At 40.7% G+C, this 24,144-nt stretch overlaps 1 protein-coding gene across 1 annotated transcript in view; it reads left to right on the top strand.

Moving 5' to 3' along the window:
• The window catches only part of ELAPOR2 (endosome-lysosome associated apoptosis and autophagy regulator family member 2), a 93,120-nt gene that overhangs the window by 8,437 nt on the left and 60,539 nt on the right, over positions 1 to 24,144 (top strand). Inside the window, exon 2 of the mRNA XM_075857370.1 lies at positions 13,438 to 13,558. Coding sequence (XP_075713485.1) covers positions 13,438 to 13,558 — 121 coding nt within the window. The remainder of the gene's footprint in view (positions 1 to 13,437; positions 13,559 to 24,144) is intronic.

Below are 24,144 nucleotides of genomic sequence, written 5' to 3'. Positions count from 1 at the left end.
AGTATTCGGCACACTGAGTCGTGAGTATCAGTTTCTTGAAATTTTTATTTGATGCCAAGGGTTTGGTGCAACGTTTCGGTCAAAGGACCTTCGTCAGGCACTCGTTTCCCTGGTTACTGGTGTCTCCAGAAGATCGGCGCTGTATGTCAGAATGGCGGATTGAGCGCCAAAAGAAGCGGAAATCCGCCATTCTGACATACAGCACCGATCTTCTGGAGACACCAGTAACCAGGGAAACGAGTGCCTGACGAAGGTCCTTTGACCGAAACGTTGCACCAAACCCTTGGCATCAAATAAAAATTTCAAGAAACTGATACTCACGATGAGGTTTGTACACATGTTAGATGGAATTTTGGCCCACTCCTCTTTGCAGATCATCTGTAAATCATTAAGATTTCGAGGCTGTCGCTTGGCAACTCGGATCTTCAGCTCCCTCCATAAGTTTTTGATGGGATTAAGGTCTGGAGACTGGCTAGGCCACTCCATGACCTTAATGTGCTTCTTTTTGAGCCACTCCTTTGTTGCCTTGGCTGTATGTTTCGGGTCATTGTCGTGCTGGAAGACCCAGCCACGAGCCATTTGTAATGTCCTGGTGGAGGGAAGGAGGTTGTCACTCAGGATTTGACGGTACATGGCTCCATCCATTCTCCCATTGATGCGGTGAAGTAGTCCTGTGCCCTTAGCAGATAAACACCCCCAAAACATAATGTTTCCACCTCCATGCTTGACAGTGGGGACGGTGTTCTTTGGGTCATAGGCAGCATTTCTCTTCCTCCAAACACGGCGAGTTGAGTTAATGCCAAAGAGCCCAATTTTAGTCTCATCTGACCACAGCACCTTCTCCCAATCACTCTCAGAATCATCCAGATGTTCATTTGCAAACTTCAGACGGGCCTGTACATGTGCCTTCTTGAGCAGGGGGACCTTGCGGGCACTGCAGGATTTTAATCCATTACGGCGTAATGTGTTACCAATGGTTTTCTTGGTGACTGTGGTCCCAGCTGCCTTGAGATCATTAACAAGTTCCCCCCGTGTAGTTTTCGGCTGAGCTCTCACCTTCCTCAGGATCAAGGATACCCCACGAGGTGAGATTTTGCATGGAGCCCCCGATCGATGTCGATTGACAGTCATTTTGTATGTCTTCCATTTTCTTACTATTGCACCAACAGTTGTCTCCTTCTCACCCAGCATCTTACTTATGGTTTTGTAGCCCATTCCAGCCTTGTGCAGGTCTATGATCTTGTCCCTGTCATCCTTAGAAAGCTCTTTGGTCTTGCCCATGTTGTAGAGGTTAGAGTCAGACTGATTAATTGAGTCTGTGGGCAGGAGTCTTTTATACAGGTGACCATTTAAGACAGCTGTCTTTAATGCAGGCACCAAGTTGATTTGGAGCGTGTAACTGGTCTGGAGGAGGCTGAACTCTTAATGGTTGGTAGGGGATCAAATACTTATTTCTCTGTGCACAATGCAAATAAATATATATAATTTTGACTATGTGATTTTCTGTTTTTTTTTTTTTATAATCTATCTCTCACTGGTAAAATTAACCTAGCCTAAAAATTCTAGACTGTTCATGTCTTTGACAGTGGGCAAACTTACAAAATCAGCAAGGGATCAAATACTTATTTCCTTCATTGTATGCAACCTAGGCATAAAGGTATAAAGTTGCATGCATCTGGGGCAAACCGTCATGCATTTCAAATGGTCACACCAAACAGAATGCTTGAAGGCTATTGACTCCAGTAAAAATAAAAAATAAACTAACGCGCAGTAAATATTTTTAGTCGGGGGGTGTTGTAAACACTTGTATTGAAAAGTATAGTCAACTGTATTTTTCAGTCAGTTGAGGCAACGGTATATCATCTCAAATGATTGTCCTTTAACTGGCCAATAACTCTATGGCCACGTTCGATGGAAAAATCTAAAAACGCATTAGCTAAACATTCACCCCACTCATATTGTGAACTTAGCCTTAGTTAAATGTGTTTTTGGGAATTCTTAGTGCCAGGGGTGGGCATGCCACATGTGCAACTGTACACAAGCCCTGCAGGCAAGGAGGCCGTTGCTACCTTAAAAAACATAATAGTTCTCTCTACAGTATGTTAGATCACATGTAAGGGATTATGCTCATTCCCATCCATGTCTCACAGCTACTGACAGATTGCCACACTGAAGGGGGAATATCTTGAGAGACATTAAAAGGCGGTCTATGGCTAGCACCGCGCTGTTATCGAATTAGCAGTTGGAAAACCCAGAGGCCCATATATATATATATATATATATATATATATATATAAATAAATTTATTGTCACCCAGGACTGTCCACCAGTCTCCTAGAACCCACAATGGCCAATTTGCTTAGTTATTTAGTGATATATTTCCTATTCCTGTATCAGTTTGTTAGAAGGATTTATTATTCTGGACTCTAGAAAATCTGTGGGAAAGATGCGCACACCTCAAGGATCTATATCTAATGTGATTTTTTTTCTATTCTGGGGGAGTGCTCTCTAAGCATATGACACATGCATGCCTCCATTTCTGACCCTCATGCGATTGTGATAAAAGCTGCTTCTTTTTTTCAGAAGTGATAAGTGTTTGCTCTTACTAAGTACGTTCATACCATGAATGGTTGGGTGACATTCCAAGGTAAAGAGCATTTCTAATCACACAAGTAGTATCTGAAGCAGCACGGCAAGGTGGGATGTGACAAAATGTTGTTATGTGCGAGACAGTGTCAGACACCATGTTATATACTGGCACTGCTACTTTACTACATGGTATCACTTTATTATAGTCACCAGTGAATGTCTAATGAATTCATTGTATTTGATTGGGGATTCTCTATATGACAGAGCTTTAATGATAAACACTAGTAGCATGTGCCAGGTCTTATTGGTCTTGACGTGACATTGTATGTATACTAATAAAGGAAAGAATTTCCATCTGTATGCATCTCGCTTCCAAATGACTTTGAAGGGGTGTACAATATTCTCATCTCTATATCATTTCAATAAATAAATGGGTCTTGACATTTTATGAAATGACAATCACAGTCTGTAGGGCCTTTTTCCACACAGTGCAGATTTGATGCAGATTTTACATGCATTTTTTAAGCCAAAACCAGAATTGGATCCAGGAGGGGAGACATTTTAAGGCCTTCCTTTATATATTTATTTTGTTTAGGTTCTGTTCCTGGTCTTGGCTTAAAAAATACAGGCAAAATCAGCAGCAAATCTGCACTTCGTGAACAAGGCCTAAGGCTGGGTTCACACGTGGCGGAATTTCACTTAAATTCCGCTGCGGACACTCCGCAGCGTTAATCCGCAGCGGAGCCGTTTGTCCATTGACTTACACTTTAATTTAGCAGTGTTCGTTTAGACGAGGCGTAAAATTCCGCTGCGGAGCATAGGCTGCGGAGCGGAATTTGGTGTCCGCAGCATGCTCTGTCTGTTGCGGAGCAGTGGCGGACTCATGGCGGAATTTCTCCATTGACTTCAATGGAGAGTCAAAATTCCGCAATGAAGTCCGCAGATCTTATGTGTGCTGCGGAGCGTATTTGTTTTACTACCATGACATTTCTTCATTCTGGCTGGACCTATGTATTTCTAGGTCTACAGCCAGACTGAGGAAGTCAATGGGGCTCCCGTAATGACGGGAGCGTTGCTAGGAGACGTCTGTAAATAGTCACTGTCCAGGGTGCTGAAAGAGTTAAGCGATCGGCAGTAACTGTTTCTGCACCCGGGACAGTGACTACCGATCACAATATACATGTATCTGTAAAAAAATAGAAGTTCATACTTACCGAGAACTCCCTGCGTCTGTCTCCAGTCCGGCCTCCCAGGATGACGTTTCAGTCTAAGTGACGGCTGCAGCCAATCACAGGCCAAGCAGAGGCTGCAGCGGTCACATGGACTGGCGCGTCATCCAGGGAGGTCGGGCTGGATGCCGAAAGAGGGACGCGTCACCAAGACAACGGCCGGTAAGTATGAAATTCGTTTACTTTCACTAGTGAAAGTGCTGTCCCTTCTCTCTATCCTGCACTGATAGGGAGAAGGGAAGCACTTTTCCCGCAGTCCGCAGCAGCTAGTCCGCATCAATTTTCTGCACATTTTGTGCAGATCCGCAGCAGAATCTGCAACGCAGATTCTGTGCGGCATTGATGCGGACAGTTGCGGAGGAAATCCGCCACGTGTGGTCATGCCCTAAGAGTCACTTTACAAAGTTTAACGGTCATACATATGTTCAGTCACCTCTCTATTGAAGCGGAGGCCCCCTAGTGTTAAGTAACCTTTAAAAATGGAGACCTGAACCAACCAGGTCCCAAGCACCACCTATGTGACTCTTATGACTTGTCCGTTTGTGAGAAAACCTCCTTAGGCCAGGATCACATTCACTGTTTTGATGCAGATTTTGGCTCTGTTGTTTTAACCAAACACAGGAGTGGATCCAAAAGAAATGAGATTCATCAGTCTTTTCTTTATACCTTTCCTTCCTTTTGAAATCACCCCTGGCTATGGCTCAAAAAACGAAGTTAAAAACTGCACCAAAAACTGCATCAAAACTGTATGTGTGTATTTCTTTTATTTATTTTTTTCCTAACAGGGAAGTAGATACATAAGAGCGAAGTATCAGTGTTTCCGTTATATAATTTTTTTCTTTTTGGATCCATTTCTGTGTTTGAAACTGCATCATAAATTGGTAAAAAAAACTCCATGTATGATGACAGCCTTAGGGTGGTTTCACACACAGCATTTGGCTGCATTTTTCATGGTGTTTTTGCTGTGTTTTCATGCAGTTTTAAGTGCGGCCAGATGTTACATTCAAGTCTATAATAAAATATTAAATGCACTTCACACAACTGCGTTTCCGTTTGTGGCAATTGTGTGGTCAGTGGCGCTTTTTTTCAAATGCAGCATGATGTGGGTATGAAGTTTTTTCAGACGTTTTTCCCATGGGCTTCATTATAGGACAGAAAAAAACGCATGTACAAAATGGCACCAAATAAAAAAACGCCCTAAAAAACGCATGTTTCATTTGAAAACTACTAGCATTTTAGAAGCATTTTTTGATGCAGTTTGAAATGCCAGAAAATTTCTGTGTGTAAAGGAGGCCTAAAAAAGCATTTTACCCTTAGATTACATTCAATTTTTTCCTCCATCACCATTCAATAGGCTGGAAAATTTGGATGACACTGTGGTAGCTATGATGGCAGCCATATTGGTTTACACCGAGCTAATTCTGAAGCAGATGTAACTATAAAATGGCTGAATAAATTTTTCAGACGAGGACAACTCAATGCCCCATAATGATTTTTTTTTTATTGTAGGGAGAAATACTCTATAATTATTTTCTATGTTTATTGCTAACTTTCTGACACCTTGAAGCTACATTTATTTAAAAATGTAAGTTTTAACAGCAGATCCAGTCATCAAAGCTTTAATAATAATCATCTTGTATGAAAGAAAAAATACAATAAAAATGGAAATAATTGTCAGTTCGTTGGTTTTATATATGAAGACATTTTGGTCATTTCCAAGCAGCAGAAATGTGTCACAAATTCTTTGTTAGGTTTCTTCACATTTTTTTTGTAATTATTTACTTAGAACAAGTACAGGGGTGGGTAGGGGACATACAGAAAGGAAGGGGTGAGGATTATCTACACACTTCCATGTATAAATAAACATGTGCCGCTTACCTGTAACAAAAGCTCAGGTGGTGGGTGGCACGTGCAGTACCTGGTGAATAACAGCTGTGTGTGCATATGTTCAGCGAACCTCCTTATCACAATTTGTGACTGCATTCACAGCAACTAAAACCTGAATTATGTCTGGCTACACCCGTCCTATATAAATATATGCTACGTCTAATCTGCTCATTTGTGCACATAATCCCAATAGGTTGCTGTAAAAATGTATTGACACTCACCCCGTATTATGGAAATATTAACTAGCTGCAGCCAGGTTTCTGTGGGGCCAATGTATGTGAAGAGTGTTAATTTGACATATGGTTCAAGGGTTTATGCCTTTTGTTATTTTAGTGTAAGTGCACACAGGGCAGATATGCTGCGTAAATGTACACAGCGTATCCATCCTGGAAACCGCAGGGAATACTGCCCGAAAAATCACACCAAATTGTGGTGCAGTATTTCAGGCGGATTATCTGCTGTGGAAATAATGCAGGAAAAAAAAAAAGTTTATACTTACCACCCATGCGTTGTCATAGGGACGGATCCTCTGCTTGGAGTACAGACCGGCTTCCTGGGATGAGGCTGTAGTTGCAGCCTTTGATTGGCTGCAGCAGTCACATGGGATGAAACGTCATCCCAGGAAGCTGGGCTGTACTCAAAGCAGAGGATCCTGTTGCTATGACGGGTTGGGGTAAGTATGAATCTTTTTATAATTTTTGAATCAAAAAAAGTTTTTTTCCTCACAGCGATTTTAGCAGTGGAATCACAGCTTTTCCGCCGCAAAGGTCACAACGTTTGCCTATTTGTTTCGGGTTTTACTGCCCCATAGAATTCAATGGGGAAAACTGCAACAGAAGAGCAGCGATTCCACAGGATAAATTGACATGCTGCAGACTAAAAAAAACATACCGCAGGTCAATTTATGAACGGTTTCTTGGCTGATTTTTTCCGCTGTGTGTGGATGAGATTTGTTCAAATCTCATCAACACTTCTGCTACTGCACTACACTGCGGATTTTCCATGATGAAATCCATAGTGAAAAATCTGCAGTGTTTACGCTGTTTGTTTTTTTCGACTCCCTACCCTTAAAGGTACCAGATGAGTAGCCTGCTATCGGATCCATCTGAAAAAAAAAAACAAAGCAAAAACTTTTTGTCACTATGTAATGTCTGATGAATTCACATGTTCTCTCTGAATTTTAAAGTGCTGCGGAATATTTTTGCGCTATATAAATATTATAAATTTTTTATTGAAATCAAGAAATACTTTGAAGGAAATGGTTTTTTTTTGTTTTTTCTTTTTGTTGTTCTGTTCCTATGACAGAACAGAATAACGGAGAACACAACGCAGATGTGAAGAGAGTCTTCTTCCATCTGCATGGTAGGAAATATCTGTTTTATATCTATTAAATTCACATGAAGTTCATCTTTGTTATTCCACTGAATCTATTTGGGATTTACTTTTCTGCCCAATTAATTAATTATTTTTCCATTTCCAAGTGAAACAAAAAAATACCCGCCATTAAAATGAAATATTATTACAAACATTTTAGCAATATATTGCAGGCTCTTTCTGTATTTGCAGAATACACACCGCCTGCAGGCTGCGAACCTTCGATCCGTGTCTCTTCATCTGTTTCCTGGTGATGAAACAAGTTTCCTGCTTAGTAACTTCTCTGTAAATTCTACACTGCTTTCCATATAATTTGAAGAGTTATACACACCTATATTTTGCTCTTTCTTTTTCCTGTTTTCAATAAAAAATTGCTTTCAAGCATATAAATTAGCCTGTTAAACTTTTGTTTTATAACTTTAATCCCGAATTTAGTAATACCCCCTCTACAATAATAGTTGTGTTACTGTGTTTATTTTGTATCTGGTATTTTCACAGTGCTGTAGAGAATGTATTCTATTATATATTTCCCAGCCTCTTAGGCCCCATTCACATCGCGTTTGTGCTATCCGCCGAGCGTATACGTTTTTAAACACTAAAAAAGTGTTGAAACGTATAGCTCGGCGTATACTTAGACTATAATGGGTCAAACATAGACCAAAATAGCATCCGTTTGGTCTGTCTGTCATGGTTTACATTGGGATACTGTTTTTTGAAAGTACTGAAAAGCGCAGTCTGCTATGCTATTCTGTACTTCAAAAAAAGGTATATGCGACGTAACGTTTTTTTTTTTAGCATTGATCTCAATGGACGACGTATGCAAACGCAATGCTATACGTTCGTATCCGTTTACATACAGTAAATCTATCAGTTTTGTTTTTTTCTATCAGTGTTCACTTTTAAAAAAAACATATGCAAAAAACAGACAGAAACTTATACTGACGTATGAGTGTGTTCTAAACGTAAACGCTCTAAAAAACACAGACGTAAACAGAAAATGGTACACGTTTGTATACGTTTTCAATGGTCCACGTTTTTATAAAAAAACGTATACGCCTGTCGGATAGCACAAACCCGATGTGAATGAGGCCTTATACATGAGATAGCTGTCAGCCGAACGTGCTGAACTTTGTAGCTTTAAGTTTGAATTGCTATGTTAGATCGTTCCTGCTATAGAGAAAGATCCCAAGAAGTCATAGTTATAAAAAGTGCAAATGGTGTTTCTTACAGGAGTTGACCATATAACAATTTTGTAATGCGGATGAGGGTTAAAAATATTTACTTTTGAAATCCAAAATAGAGACAGCAGTCTTGACTGCAAGGTCATGCTATGAGCGCATTCAAAATGCAGCATTGTAAACCTGGATGGATATATATATATCAGTCGAGTCACATTATTATGACCAGCAGCTAATATCCAGGGTAACTGCCGTGTGCAGGACGGACAGCAGCTAGATGGGCTGAGAGCGACTTAATAAGGTGCTGGAAGGTTGTCTCAGGTATGTGGAGCCTTGCTGACGGCAGTGCATCACACATTTGCTGGAGGGTGTGTGGGGGAGGATCCATAGAGCGAACAAGACAATCGAGGTGGTCCCACAAATGCCCAATTGGGTTCAAGTCTGGTGAATTAGGGGGCAAGGGAAGTACTTGGAAGTCTTGGTCGTGCTCTTCCCACCACTGTCGGACATTTCTAGCCGTGTGATATGTCGCATTGTCTTGCTGGAAGATTCCATCTGCCCCAGGGAAGACAAACAGCATGTATGGGTGGACGTGATCTGCAACGATGGATTCATACCCAAATTGGTTCAGAGTGCCTTCCACATGGATGAGTGGGCCCAGAGAATGCCATGAAACAATTCCCCAGACCATAATGCTGCCGCCACCAGCTTGTGTTCTTCCAGCAATGGTTGCAGGGTGTTTGTTCTCTGATGTTTCTCACCTGACGCGCCAACGTCCATCCGTTCGATGAAGCAAAGATTGTGACTCATTGAAGAAGGCAATCATCGGTGGTCCAATTCCGATACTGCCATACATATTGAAGCCTTTTTTTCCGATGCACCTTTGTTATCATAGGAGCAGTGTCCATCCGTCTGCTTCGGAGCGCCATATGCAGTAGGGTTTGCTGAACTGTTGTTTTAGACACACGTCTGGTAGCCCCCTGGTTGATTTTTATGGTGAGCTGCTCCACTGTAGCATGTCGTTTGGCCCTCGCGCACCTTCATAGCCGACGTTCACCTATCACATCAATGCCACGTGGTTCTCCGCAGTTTCCACGTCGGTTATTCCCAATGGTGCCATTTGTCCATTCAGCGTACACTTTCACTAAAGCAGCATGCGAACAGTGAACACAAACTGCTCTGTTTGAGATATACTTCCACCGATCCCCGAAAAACCAATAATCAAGGCTCTTTGCAACTCTGATAAATCGCCCCTTTTACTCATGGCAACAATGAGTGATATGTGTTCAGACAGCCTATCGCACACCTTATATACCCACCAAGCAAGTCCACGACACATCACTTCCTTCATGGGCTACACGCGTCCGACATCGAAAGTAGGAGGTGGTCATAATAATGTGACTCTAATGTGTGTGTGTATATATATATATATATATATATATATATATACACTACCGTTCAAAAGTTTAGGGTCACTTAGAAATTTCCTTATTTTTGAAAGAAAAGCACAGTTTTTTTCAATGCAGATAACATTAAATTAATCAGAAATACACTCTATACATTGTTAATGTGCTAAATGACTATTCTAGCTGCAAACGTCTGGTTTTTAATGCAATATCTACATAGGTGTATAGAGGCCCATTTCCAGCAACCATCACTCCAGTGTTCTAATGGTACATTGTGTTTGTGTTTGCTAACTGTGTTAGAAGGCTAATGGATGATTAGAAAACACTTGAAAACCCTTGTGCAATTATGCTAGCACCGCTGTAAACAGTTTTGCTGTTTAGAGGAGCTATAAAACTGACCTTCCTTTGAGCTAGTTGAGAATCTGGAGCATTACATTTGTGGGTTTGATTAAACTCTCAAAATGGCTAGAAAAAAAGAGCTTTCATGTAAAACTCGACAGTCTATTCTTGTTCTTAGAAATGAAGGCTATTCCATGCAAGAAATTGCCAAGAAACTGAAGATTTCCTACAACGGTGTGTACTACTCCCTTCAGAGGACAGCACACACAGGCTCTAACCAGAGTAGAAAGAGAAGTGGGAGGCCCCGCTGCACAACTGTGCAACAAGACAAGTACATTAGAGTCTCTAGTTTGAGAAATAGACGCCTCACAGGTCCTCAACTGGCAGCTTAGTTAAATAGTACCCGCAAAACGCCAGTGTCAACATCTACAGTGAAGAGGCGACTCCGGGATGCTGGCCTTCAGGGCAGAGTGGCAAAGAAAAAGCCATATCTGAGACTGGCTAATAAAAGGAAAAGATTAATATGGGAAAAAGCACACAGACATTGGACAGAGGAAGATTGGAAAAAAGTGTTATGGACAGACAAATCGAAGTTTGAGGTGTTTGGATCACACAGAAGAACATTTGTGAGATGCAGAACAACTGAAAAGATGCTGGAAGAGTGCCTGACGCCATCTGTCAAGCATGGTGGAGGTAATGTGATGGTCTGGGGTTGCTTTGGTGCTGGTAAAGTGGGAGATTTGTACAAGGTAAAAGGGATTTTGAATAAGGAAGGCTATCACTCCATTTTGCAACGCCATGCCATACCCTGTGGACAGCGCTTGATTGGAGCCAATTTCATCCTACAACAGGACAATGACCCAAAGCACACCTCCAAATTATGCAAGAACTATTTAGGGAAGAAGCAGGCAGCTGGTATTCTATCTGGAATGGAGTGGCCAGCGCAGTCACCAGATCTCAACCCCATAGAGCTGTTGTGGGAGCAGCTTGACCGTATGGTACGCAAGAAGTGCCCATCAAGCCACTCCAACTTGTGGGAGGGGCTTCAGGAAGCATGGGGTGAAATTTCTCCCGATTACCTCAGCAAATTAACAGCTAGAATGCCAAAGGTCTGCAATGCTGTAATTGCTGTAAATGGAGCATTCTTTGACGAAAGCAAAGTATGAAGGAGAAAATTATTATTTTAAATAAAAATAATTATTTCTAACCTTGTCAATGTCTTGACTATATTTTTTAGTCGTTTTACAACTCATTTGATAAATATAAGTGTGAGTTTTCATGGAAAACACAAAATTGTCTGGGTGACCCCAAACTTTTGAACGGTAGTATATATATATATATTATACTGTATATTATAGTGAGATCTCCATAACATTTTTGACAATGACAGCCGAGGGTGTTGGTAGACTCTGAAGATATCTTGGGTACCATTGGGCACTGGTGGAGGGAGAATGGAGATACAACTGAATGTGGGCACCTGGCAAAAGAGCCAAGCACGTGCCCCTGGTGCCAGGTGCTTGTAACGCCACTGGTGCCAGCATAGTTCGCTAGAAGTGTTTAATATTTTCCAACACAGGGCTGGATTCTTGTATTGATTTGAAGATCAGGCTAAAAAACTTGGACCATAAATAACAGTCTAATAGCGTTTGTGTTTATATAGGTGTTTGTCAATCAGTGTTAATCTACATGCCTATACTATTTATGCAATCCCAGACGTCAGATGTTTGACAGTTTCTCCATCAATCTTTGTGCAATGTCTGATACTACTGACATCTTTTTGATCTATTGAATTGTTATATTTCCAGACACAGGCTTTGGCTTCCTTGGATTACATAGTCATTCTGAGATAGAGAGACTGTAGCTCAATCATTTGGAACAAGTCATAAAATTGCTGGCCATTTGTTTCCTATTCCGTTACTCATCAACTCAAAGGAGAGCCAACTATCTTTGACTGTGCTTGGCTTACAGAATGCAGACCTGCTTGTGTTTGTTTTACTTATAGTGCCATTTAGAGACTCAAAAACAATATAATTCTATTAACAAAAAGGATATTTATTTTCAATTTGCGCCATACATTGCTGACATAGTGCCAAACAGTGCTCCGTGTCATACTTTGCCCACAAAGTCATATAGTGTCCACAGTGCTATACTTATCCCAGACTATAGTCCCCGGTGACACAGCCTCACGATCACAGAGAAGCTGCCTCTTACTTTTCCTTTTTTCTTGCACCAAGAATGAACTCTCCAGCACTGTACAGGAAAGTTATGCTGCTCTCTGCCGGTAAAGATCGCATCGGGAAAGAAATGGGCCACGGATGGGAAGAATATGAATGGTCTTTTTCATCAGCAATGCTCAATATAGCTTGATATGTTACAAAACCTTCCCTCTCATGACCAGAGGATTTTCTTTTCTATTATTAGAGAGAAGGATTGGACCCCTACTGCTCTTAACTCACTTCTAAGGCCTTATTCACACGAACGTGTTAAACGTCCGTGTTATGGCCGTTGAAACAACGGCCATCACACGGACCTATATAATTCAATGTGGCTGTTTACACGGCCGTTGTTTCAACAACCCGTGTGAAGGGTCTGTGAGAAAATAGGACATGTCCTATTTTTTCACGCTTCACGCATCCCTCCATAAATTCTAATCTATGGGGATGTGTGATATCGCGTCCCACAGCACAGAACAGGGATGCACCTCGGACGTGAAAAACGTTACTTTTTCACGTCCGAGATGTGCAACGCCCGTGTGAATCTAGCCTAACAGTAACATGAGATAGGGAAGGGTATGATATTTTGTTATTTTAATGTACCCAAACTACACACCAATCTGTATATAGGGTTTAAAATGTTGGTGTAAACGCATGTTACTCTGCAGACTATAGGAGGAATTTAGTAACGGCTTTGCACCACTTTTATAGTGTTAAAGTCCAAAATTATGGCGCACACATATTTGCGCAAAAATTTGTGACTTTTTGCTGTTTTATGCTTCTCAATAGCGATAAAAGTGGGCAGTGTTTGCGGGAGGAGCGTGGCTTCCTGCAGACTGACAGATTTACTATAATTTATGCTACAAAATTTTATAGCTGTAAATAATAGCGCACATCTACACCTTCTCATAGCAGGGGTAGTTTTGATTTTGTGGCACACGGACAGGCATAGATGCACAAAATTTATTAAGAGGAGTGACCCTCCTAATAAGTTTGGCGCACTTTACTCCAGTTTAATTGAAGACTGGCGTGTGAAACGCCAGTCTTTATAAATCCCCCCTTAGTTCACAGAGCATACCTGTAATCTGAAAAAATTTGCTTTGTTGCCATAATATTCTGGATTAGTGTACTTATTGGGCATGTTGCTATACTGGCTGAATGTTTCCTGTGTCTTTGTTAGTATACAGTTCTATCATAATTACAATATAATTGGATTTTTCAGGGTAATTATCATTATGAATACACAGAATGTGACAGCACTGGATCCAGGTGGAGAGTTGCTATACCGAATCCAGAAAAACAATGCGTTGGATTGCCAGATCCAGTCAAAGGAAAAGATTGCAGTAAGTAGAGTTTAAAACGCTGACTTGGATGTATAAATTTTTTTTGTCTCCGCAATATATTCTTAGCAATACAAAGTCACAGTGTGTTATTAGACGGTGTAGCCATGTGCAGTTTATATGCTTCAGTGACTATATTCATGCTCTGCTAGCTATATTATTGTTGCCACCTGTAGCCTGTCTCCTAAAAATTGTACTGTAAAACAATAATATATGTTCTCTTTATGAATCACTTTATCCTCATCAGGCAAGGATGACAATATTTAGTAAGTACTAGAAAAATATGGCTACAGTAATATCTTTTAACGAGTTGCTGACTGACCATAGACTATAAACGTCCTGGCTGTCCACACCTATCGCTGCAAGGATGTTTTTTTATTTTTTTTTTAAAAAGTTAAAAATAACACTTATTTTATTACATAAAATCAAAGCTTTATATCGTCTGAGAAAAACAAGATAAAATACATGTAGATTAGCAGAGGACAATCTGCTATATAAAACATACAAAAATAAATCCTCTAAAACTATACTAAGGGCTCTTCTTTCTCCCTCTCTCTCCCTCCCTGTTATTTTTCGCTGATTTTCCTAAATAGTTGATGCAAATGACAGTCAGTATAGTCTTCAAGCGATCAACCATTGGAGTATAATGCGAATTTTATTGAACAAATCTCCTAATGATAACAGGTTTTTTTTTAGAAGTAAAAAACTCAAAATGCACTGTTTCAAATTATTATGCACAACAGAGATCAAAACATTTTAAAGGTTGTAAAGAGAACTAAAATGGTAATTTGTTGAATTTGCAGCATCAGGAGGTCATATTTACAGAAATCAAAAGCTCTTTCAATAAAAAAAAACTTAGCAGGCCAAGTTACATGTTAACATAGGACCCCTTCTTTGATATCACCTTCACAATTCTTGCATCCATTGAATTTGTGAGTATTTGGACAGTTTCTGCTTGAATATCTTTGCAGGATGTCAGAATAACCTCCCAGAGCTTCTGTTTTGATGTGAACTGCCTCCCACCCTCATAGATATTTTGCTTGAGGATGCTCCAAAGGTTCTCAATAGGGTTGAGGTCAGGGGAACTTGGGGACCACACCATAAGTTTCTCTCCCTTTATGCCCATAGCAGCCAATGACACAGAGGTATTATTTGCAGCATGAGATGGTGCATTGTCATGCATGAAGATAATTTTGCTACGGAAGGCACAGTTCTTCTTTTTGTACCACGGAAGAAAGTGCTCAGTCATAAACTCTACGTACTTTGCAGAGGTAATTTTCACACCGTCAGGGACCCTAAACGGGCCTACCAGCTCTCTCCCCATGATTCCAGCCCAAAACATGACTCCGCCACCTCCTTGCTGACGTCAAAGCCTTGTTGGGACATGGTAGCCATTCACCAACCATCCACTACTCCATCCATCTGGACCATCCAGGGTTGCACGGCACTCATCAGTAAACAACACGGTTTGAAAATTAGTCTTCATGTATTTCTGAGCCCACTGCAACCGTTTCTGCTTGTGAGCATTGTTTAGGGGTGGCCAAATAATAGCTTTATGCACACTTGCAAACCTCTGGAGGATCCTACACCTTGAGGTTCGCAGGACTCCAGAGGCACCAGCGGCTTCAAATACCTCTTTGCTGCTTTGCAATGGCATTTTAGCAGCTGCTCTACTAATCCTATTAATTTGTCTGGCAGAAACCTTCCTCATTATGCCTTTATCTGAACGAACCCGTCTGTGCTCTGAATCAGCCACAAATCTTTTCACAGTACGATGATCACGCTTCAGTTTTCTTGAAATATCCAATGTTTTCATACCTTGTCCAAGGTATTGCACTATTTAACGCTTTTCGGCAGCAGAGAGATCCTTTTTCTTTCCCATATTTCTTGAAACCTGTGGCCTGCTTTATAATGTGGAACGTCCTTCTTAAGTAGTTTTCCTTTGATTGGGCACACCTGGCAAACTAATTATCACAGGTGTCTGAGATTGATTACAATGATCCAAAGAGCCCTAAGACACAATACCATCTGTGAGTTTAATTGAAAAAACAATAATTAAATGTTTATGACACTTAAATCCAATGTGCATGATAATTTGGAACACGGTGTGTATATATATATATATATATATATATATATATATATATGTAGTCCAAAGAAATGTCAGCCGCACAGCCCCAATAGAATGTGAGTGCAAGCCCGCCTGGGTCACGACAATAAGACCCAAAAACCAGTAGATCCAAAGAATCAGGCAGCACTCCAAGGTGTATGCAAAAAAAGTGGTGGTGTTTTAATGGTCCATAAGTCCAACGTTTCATCTCAACACAAGAGTCTTCCTCAAGACATGTCATGTCAAGTCAGGACGGATATGCTGCATAAAAGTACAAATAAAAGTACACAGCGTATCCATTTTGGAAAACCGCAGGGAATTTCACCTGAGAAACCGCACCAAATTGTACAACGACCGGAGGTACGTATTAGCTTTTATATTAATTTGAACGTTTCCGCCGCAAAAACGCAATACATAGCTCTTTGTTGCAAGTTTTAACTCCCTATTGAATTTAATGAGGAAAATCCGCAATAGAGAAGCAGCGATTCCACAGCATAAATTTACATGCTGCGGATTAAAATAACGCAGCACAGGTCACTTTATGAATGGTTTTTCAGCAGATTTTTTCTGCTGTGTATGGATGAGATTTGTTCAAATCTCTCCCACACTGCTGCTTATGTACTATGCTGTGGATTTTCGGCAATGAAATCCATTGCGGAAAATCCACAGTCTTTATGCCCAGTGTATTCCCACGCTAAAACGTGAAAATATGCCTGGTCAGGAAAGGGTTTGCTAATCAAAACTTGTTTCATTGATTCATAGTTTAACAACCTTAAAGGGGTATTTTCAGTTTCTGCAAATAAACCATATTGTAATGAAGATTTATGCAGTTTTCCAATATACTTTCTGTATCAATTCCTTAAGTTTTTCAAGATCTCTGCTTGCAGTGACTTAATGGGAGCCTTTATGTCACATGGATACGATGCGTATTACGTGCAAATTTGCCGTACAGATTTTCCTGAGGCAAATCCACAGTGTAATACAATACCAGCAAAGTAAATGAGACTACAAGTAATTTCATCTACGTGTTGCAGAATCTTTCCGTACATAAATTGATCTGCGGTGCGGATTTAAAAATCCACAGTTTATCTTGCGTTTCTGTCTCAGAATTGTATCTGACAAGTTTATAAAAATGTAACTGATTTTCAGTCGCAGAGATTTCTGCAATAAAATTTGCCATGTGTGACTGCACCCTGGATATCCTGTTCCCACACATAGGATACGCTGTGGATTTTCTGCAACTGAAAATCTGCAGTGGAATCTAAAAAAACACAGATTAATCTGTCACAGAAATTTGCAGCAAATAGTGTGTTTTTGCTGAGCACGTTACTGCAGAAACTATGCGTTTTTTTGATTTAGTGTTAAATATTGAATAATTTATATATGTGCACCTGCAAATTTGAAGCAGTTTTTACTGCGTTTCCGCTGAGTAAACACCATAAAAACCACAACAAAACAAATCTGTTGCAGAATTTATGCTTCCAATTGAAGTCTATTGGCCAAACACGCAGCATCTTCGCACAGAACCCGCTGCATGTCAGTTAAAAGTCGCATCGCAGAACACTCCCCCCCCCCTTTTTGTGTTTTTTTTACGCAGCACATTTCCATTGTGGAAATTCTGCAGCATTTACTCTACGTGGGAACCTTGTTGTCTACTTGCAGTGGATAAGGGTCTGTTCACATCAGCGTTGTGTTTTCGTTGAGTGGTTCCGTCTGAGCTTTCCGTCGCGGGAACCCCTCAACGGAAAGGCAAACGGAAACCATAGCTTCCGTTTGCATCACCATTGATCTCAATGGTGACGGATACTTTGCCAATGGTTTCCGTTTGTCACCGTTGTAAAAGGGTTTTGTTGTTTTGACGGAATCAATAGCGCAGTCGACTGCGCTATTGAATCTTTCAAAACAAAAGGAAGCCTTACACAACGGTGACAAACAGAACCCATAAACAACTGAAGCATTATCCTTAAAATCAATGGTAATTCAAATGGAAAACTATGGTTTCCGCCATTAGCCCAACAAATAAAAAAGTTATAGCTGTTTAACTAACAGGTGCTAAAAATGGCTAAACGGCGTCTGGTCCTGAAGGCTCAAAATAGACTGGTCCTGAACCGGTTAAAGGCCCTTTTACATGGGCCAATTTTTGGGTGAACGAGCTTTTATCTGAGCACTCTTATTCCCGACCATTGCCCTGTGTAAACGCTCATTCATCGCGGTTTTAATCTTTTATGCGGCTTAAAAAATGTTCGCTAGTTGGTAGCACATCTCCCTGTTTACATGGGTAGATGTCCTGCCGACCTGGCTGCCAATGAGCTTGTTCGTTTGTTCGTTCTGTTTACATGGAACAATGACAGTGAGTAAGGGGACGAACGATTGCTAATACCCATACTAATGCTAATTGTCCCAAGAAATTTGCATCTTGTCGGCAGCAATTCCCATGTCCTGCCGAAAAACTACCATTTTTTGGCCCGCCTAATGGATACAATCAGCCATCGAACGTGTGTTTGCTCATTCGTTGGCTGATCGCTGCACTTGTACATGGGCCAATGCATTGCTCCATGTAAATCTGACCATGTGAAAGGACCCCTAGATTTTTGTGTTGCCATACTGTATCAAATAATAGAAAGGAGTGGTAAATTATTTATTAACAGGCAATAAAAGCTTCTTTCCAATCATATTGGCTGTGTCACACTAGATTTGTTTAAATGAATAATCTCATTGTCTTGGGTGAGATTGGCTGCTGAAAACAAGTGTGGTTTACCGAGAATGCACTGCAATGAGTGCACAGACTAGTATCATTCCCGGCTTAAATCATCTGCTGTATCATAATGCAGAGTGTCAGTTTGGACAATACATTTTTACTAGAAGTGTCCCACAGCAATAAGCTGATTAGTGTCTCACCGCCGGGGATCGACTGTACTCTGTGGGAGAAGCTGGCAGCAAGTGTTCAGGTGTTTTCCCTGCAGTGCCACCACAGGAGAAATGAAGCATTACAGTTCCCTTTCAATAATGGACAGTCTGTGCTGTGTTCCCCAGATCAATAGACTCTCTTTTCAGGCACTCTACGCTCTGGCTAACAGATGAGTGCCCTGAACTCAGAATTCCCTAACAAGTCATTTAAAAATGGGTTTTCTAAACTGGACGACACCATTAAAGGGGTTTTCCCATCAGGGTCATTTATGACATATCCACAGGATTATGTAATAAATGTCAGATAGATGCGGGTCCCACTTCTGGGACCCTCAGCTATCTCTAGAACGAAGACCCCTAAACTCCGTTCTACCTCTCTGTTGCGGCTGAAGCGTGTAATTTCCGACCACGAAGAAGAAAACTGTGTAAGCTCACTAAGCTACGCTGTTTCCGTAAGTCCCATAGAACTGAATGGTAGTTACAGATACAGTGTTTTCAGGGGCGTAACTAGGAAACACTGGGCCCCATAGCAAACTTTTGACTGGGCCCCACTCCCCTGGATGCCACACACAGCCCACCCTTGTAGATAGTCGCCCCCTGTAAATAGTGCCATACAGCCCCCTCCTGCAGACAGTGCTATAGAGCCCCCCCTTTAGACAGTGCTATACAGCCCCCTGTAGACAGTGCTATACAGAGCCCCCTGTAGACAGGGCTATTCAGCCTCCCCATACAGTGCTATACAGCCCCCCCCCTGTAGACCGTGCTATACTTTCAAGTATCACAAAGAGGGACAATCGATGCGGCGCGCAGTGTCACATTTTTTTATTTTAAGCCACGCCTCTAATCCCACCCAATCCCCGCCCATAAACATCCGCTTCAGCCCACACAGTATCATGCTCCCATAGTGCCCCCCCACACAGTATAATGCCACCATACAGTATAATGCCTCCATACAGTATAATGCCCATACAGATGCCCCATACAGTATAATGCCCACACAGATGCCCCATACAGTATAATGCCCACACAGATGCCCCATACAGTATAATGCCCACACAGATGCCACATACAGTATAATGCCCACACAGATGCCCCCATGCAGCATAATACCCCGATAGCTGCCCCACAGTATAATGCTCCCCATAGCTGTCCCACACAGTATAATGCCCCCCATAGCTGCCCCCACACAGTATAATGCCTCCAATAGCTGCCCCACACAATATAATGCCTCCCATATCTGCCCCACACAATATAATGCCTCCCATTGCTGCCCCCACACAGTATAATGCCTCTCATAGCTGCGCACACAGTATATTGCCCCCATAGCAGCCCCCACAGTATAATGCCCCACACAGTATAATGCGCCCCATAGCTGTCCCCACAGTATAAGGCCACCCATAGCTGTCTCCACAGTATAATTCCCACATAGCTTCTCCCACAGTATAATGCCCCCACAGTATAATGCCCCCCATAGCTGCCCCCCATAGCTGCCCCCCACAATATAATGCCCCATAGCTTCCCCCACAGTATAATGCCCCAATAGCTTTCCCCACAGTATAATGCCCTCATACAGTATAATGCCCCCATAGCTGTCCCCACAGTATAATGCCCCCATACAGTATAATTCCCCCACAGTATAATGCCCCCCATACAGTATAATGCAGAATTATCTAAGGCCAATGAATGTTGTTTTCTTTTATATTCAGTTTTATCAAAAGTTAATAGTAGGACATCTTTTGATAGCAGAAAAGTGGCACTCTTGCACCAGCAACAGTGCTGTATACTACAATATTAATACTATCAATTATGACACCTCCAACAAATGTGCTTTCTGTTTTTTTCTTACCAGGGCATTGCTAGGAGTCTACAATAGTTAACAAAGTTATCATCCAGCTATGTCAGTTAAAAAATAAGTACATTCATGACAGATTAGAGCTGTCATACAGGCTTCCCTCCATTTTCATATGTCAAGCAGAAATATCATTAATTACTTTAGTAACCTATTGCTGATGGCACCATTTCTGTTGAATTGCAGGAGAAAGAAAAAAGTCATATAAATGACACTCTTACACATGATCCACAGTTTTTCTTAAGGCTTGGTTCGCTAGTTGCTGCATTGTGCTGCGTGGTAAATCTGCACGTGTTTTACCGCTAATTGATGTAATTCTGCGATTTGGTTATTGGCTGCAAAGTTTTTACAGGTGAAACATAATATACAGATGTGTTTTACCTGTAAAAAACACAGGGTCAATAACCACATTGCAAAACCATGTGCGGCACACTGCCTAAAAGAGTGTGATGTGTTAATTACAAAGCAACTTATTATGGAAATAGTCAATTGACCACATTTAGTAAGACTGAAGTATTTTACACCAGTCAAAGTGGAGGAGACACCAAACCTACAAAACGTCCTCATAACATGACACAGGACTTTGCCGGAATTTAACAACCTACAAAAATAAAGGAGCAACTTCGTCCAAAGTAAAAAAAAAATGGCTTTATTTATCCAAAAAAATCACAGTAATATATCAGCCCAGCACTATATGGAGATAACGGGGAAATAGGCCCCTCAGACACAAAGTGAAAACAGATGCATGAGACATAAGATGCGGGCAATAGGTCCAGTAAGGGATTCTAGTGGTGGTGCTCTGTGCTAAAGGGTCTCAAGGGGACAATGCAATATTGATGTTACACAAAACCCAAACACAAGAGAAACTAGAGAAAAAGATACAAGATATCATGCCTCTCATCAAACATAGGTATTCAATAGTCAGAGATACATTCAATAATAATATAGATGGATATGACACCATTATTACAGTCCATACCCAAAATATAAGCAATATCGATAGTTTCATCAGACGGCTAATTGTGTTTAAAAAGTGGGGGGTATAAAAAATACTTACACCATCTGAAGATGAATGACACCTGTAGATTACGTCCGTCTAGCTCATGTCCGGTACAGGTACTTCTGCGACTTGGAGAGAAGGCACTTGTGAAGGAGATAGTTGGAGTAATTTGCACTAAATTTATTAATAAATACATGCCTCTAAAAGGGGTATTCTCAGAATCAACAACCCCCACTGATTGTGAGAACGGAGATCTCAAATTCCCAGATCCTTCTCATTGCACCCCCTGCAGTGAGGAGGAACTTAAATGTCCATTGCCCAATGTCTATGGGATTAACGAAAACAGACGAGCGCTTTACTTGTCTGTGTCCATCCACTGCTCCATTAAATGTCCTCCTCACTTTGGTTGAGTAGTGAGGAGGAGCAGGGGCTTTGGGAACCCCGCTTTTTTTTTTTTACAGTGTACCTAGTGAACATGTAACGTAAGTATCCATGGTGACCAAAGCTCCAAAAAATTTTCATGGGACTTTAAGTCCCAACTGGAAAGTTCCTCAAGTCGATATATTTGTTTTACTTTATTAACTCACATAGTGATCTCAGTAGGATCTTATTATAGAGGCTCTGTTACCAGTTTATAACTGCCCTATCTTCTACCTAATCTAATAGGCGGTTTTTGGTAGATAAGTAATGTATTAATTTTTTTTTTATTTTTGACAAAGTTATGAGCATTTTAAGTGTTATTCAAATTTGTTCTTAATGACCAAGTGGGCGTTTCTTTACTTTTCACCAAGTGGGCTTTGTAAGGAGAAGTGTATGATGCTGACAAATCAGTGTCATACACTTCTCTTCATTCATGTTCAGCTGTACTCACAGCACAGCATGATCTCGCAAGATCACGCTATGCTGTCACTTACTCCCACATTAACTTTACCGGAGTGTCAGGAGAATGACAAGCTGGCTGGAGGCGATGTCTTTTCATACTCCCGACACTCCGGTAAAGTTACTGTGGGAGTAAGTGACAGCATAGCGTAATCTCGCGAGATCACGCTGTTCTGTGAGTACAGCTGAACATGAATGAAGAGAAGTGTATGACGCTGATTGGTCGGCGTCATACACTTCTCTTTACAACGCCCACTTGGTGAAAAGTAATAAAACGCCCAGTTGGTCATTAAGAACAAATTTGCATAACACTTAAAATGCTCATAACTTTGTAACAATAAACGTTTAAAAAATAAATAAATCAAACAACACATTACTTATCTACATTAAAGCGCCTATTAGATTAGGTAGAAGATAGGGCAGTTATAAACTGGTAACAGAGCCAATTTAAGCCAGCACTGTGGGATAAGTAGCTTAGCTGACATAATTAAGACTGTTGGTAGGTTATCCTCGAAAAGATGGCCATCCAGAGCTGGCAAGTTTAATAGTATCAGAGTTGGTGTGAGAAAAATATTAGTGGTGCAAATTTGGTTCAAGTAGGTTTCTATAGATAATTAAAACTGGGATATGTTGGGACAGTTCAACCAGTTGTGGAAAAGGGCACCAGGGGATCAATTTTGCACATTTTGACCCCACAGACCAAAAATCAAATCTATTCTGTAGATTTGTGGCATAAACTTGCATTATATCCCATTATTAGTTAATAAATGGGGCATAAAAAAACCTCTCCTTGAAGATCATGCCCACTTTTCGAGCCACTTTTCGAGCCACTTTTCAAATTTGACAGGGAGAAAAGTTGCACACTGTGATGTTACCATATGACTTTTTAAAAGTCACACTTTATATCAAAAACTTGCATAAACAGTTTGATAAATGTGTGTCAATGTGTTGTCTAGTAGACTACTGTTGCACTATGCTACTTCTAAAATGCAGTATCACTGTTGTAAAACTCACTAAAAAGCACCTTATACCCGCTGTTAATATGTAGTTTATTTAATATATTGATTTTAGCTCATTTGCAAGAAGGGTGCAAATAATTCTGGAATTGACTATATATCTGGACATATATATTGCAATTGCTGTTGTAAAAGAATACTTATTTTGTACCGGGTGTACCAGCAATGGAGAGGACAGGGCATCCAGACATCTGTTTATGTATTCTGTTGCAGTTAAGCCTCTTTAATCCAGGTTTTGTGGGCAGAGACTGTATATACTGGTAGTATTGGACGTTTGACCCTAACTCAACTTAATTTTGTGAATTGTTATGTATTGGATTATGAAGGTGCAGTTTATAAACACAAATCCAAATCCTTGAAATGTGGTTCCTTCCCAGTCTCAGAATTAAAAGGCATCACATATTATTGTGTTAGAAGATCAAATGTTATCATTTATGTATTACATCTACCTAGAACAGATCGTTGCAGTGATTTGTTACTAGTTGTATGCGGCCTTGAGTCAGCATACCAACACAAAACGCAATGTGATTTTTTTTTTTGTAATAATGGGTGATGGTAAATGTTCTTAAAATGGGTTAGTAAATAAGGACCAGTAGTAAATGTTGAAACTGCTAGCTGATAACTGACTTGTACATGGATCAGTGATACAGTCCTGATTTTGTAAGTTTGCCCACTGTCAAAGACATGAACAGTCTAGAATTTTTAGGCTAGGTTAATTTTACCAGTGAGAGATAGATTATATTTAAAAAAAAAAACAGAAAATCACATTGTCAAAATTATATATATTTATTTGCATTGTGCACAGAGAAATAAGTATTTGATCCCTTT

Source organism: Rhinoderma darwinii, chromosome 3 (assembly GCF_050947455.1).
Source record: "Rhinoderma darwinii isolate aRhiDar2 chromosome 3, aRhiDar2.hap1, whole genome shotgun sequence".
Taxonomy (NCBI): Eukaryota; Metazoa; Chordata; class Amphibia; order Anura; family Rhinodermatidae; genus Rhinoderma; species Rhinoderma darwinii.
This window is presented reverse-complemented; position numbering and strand designations above follow the sequence as displayed.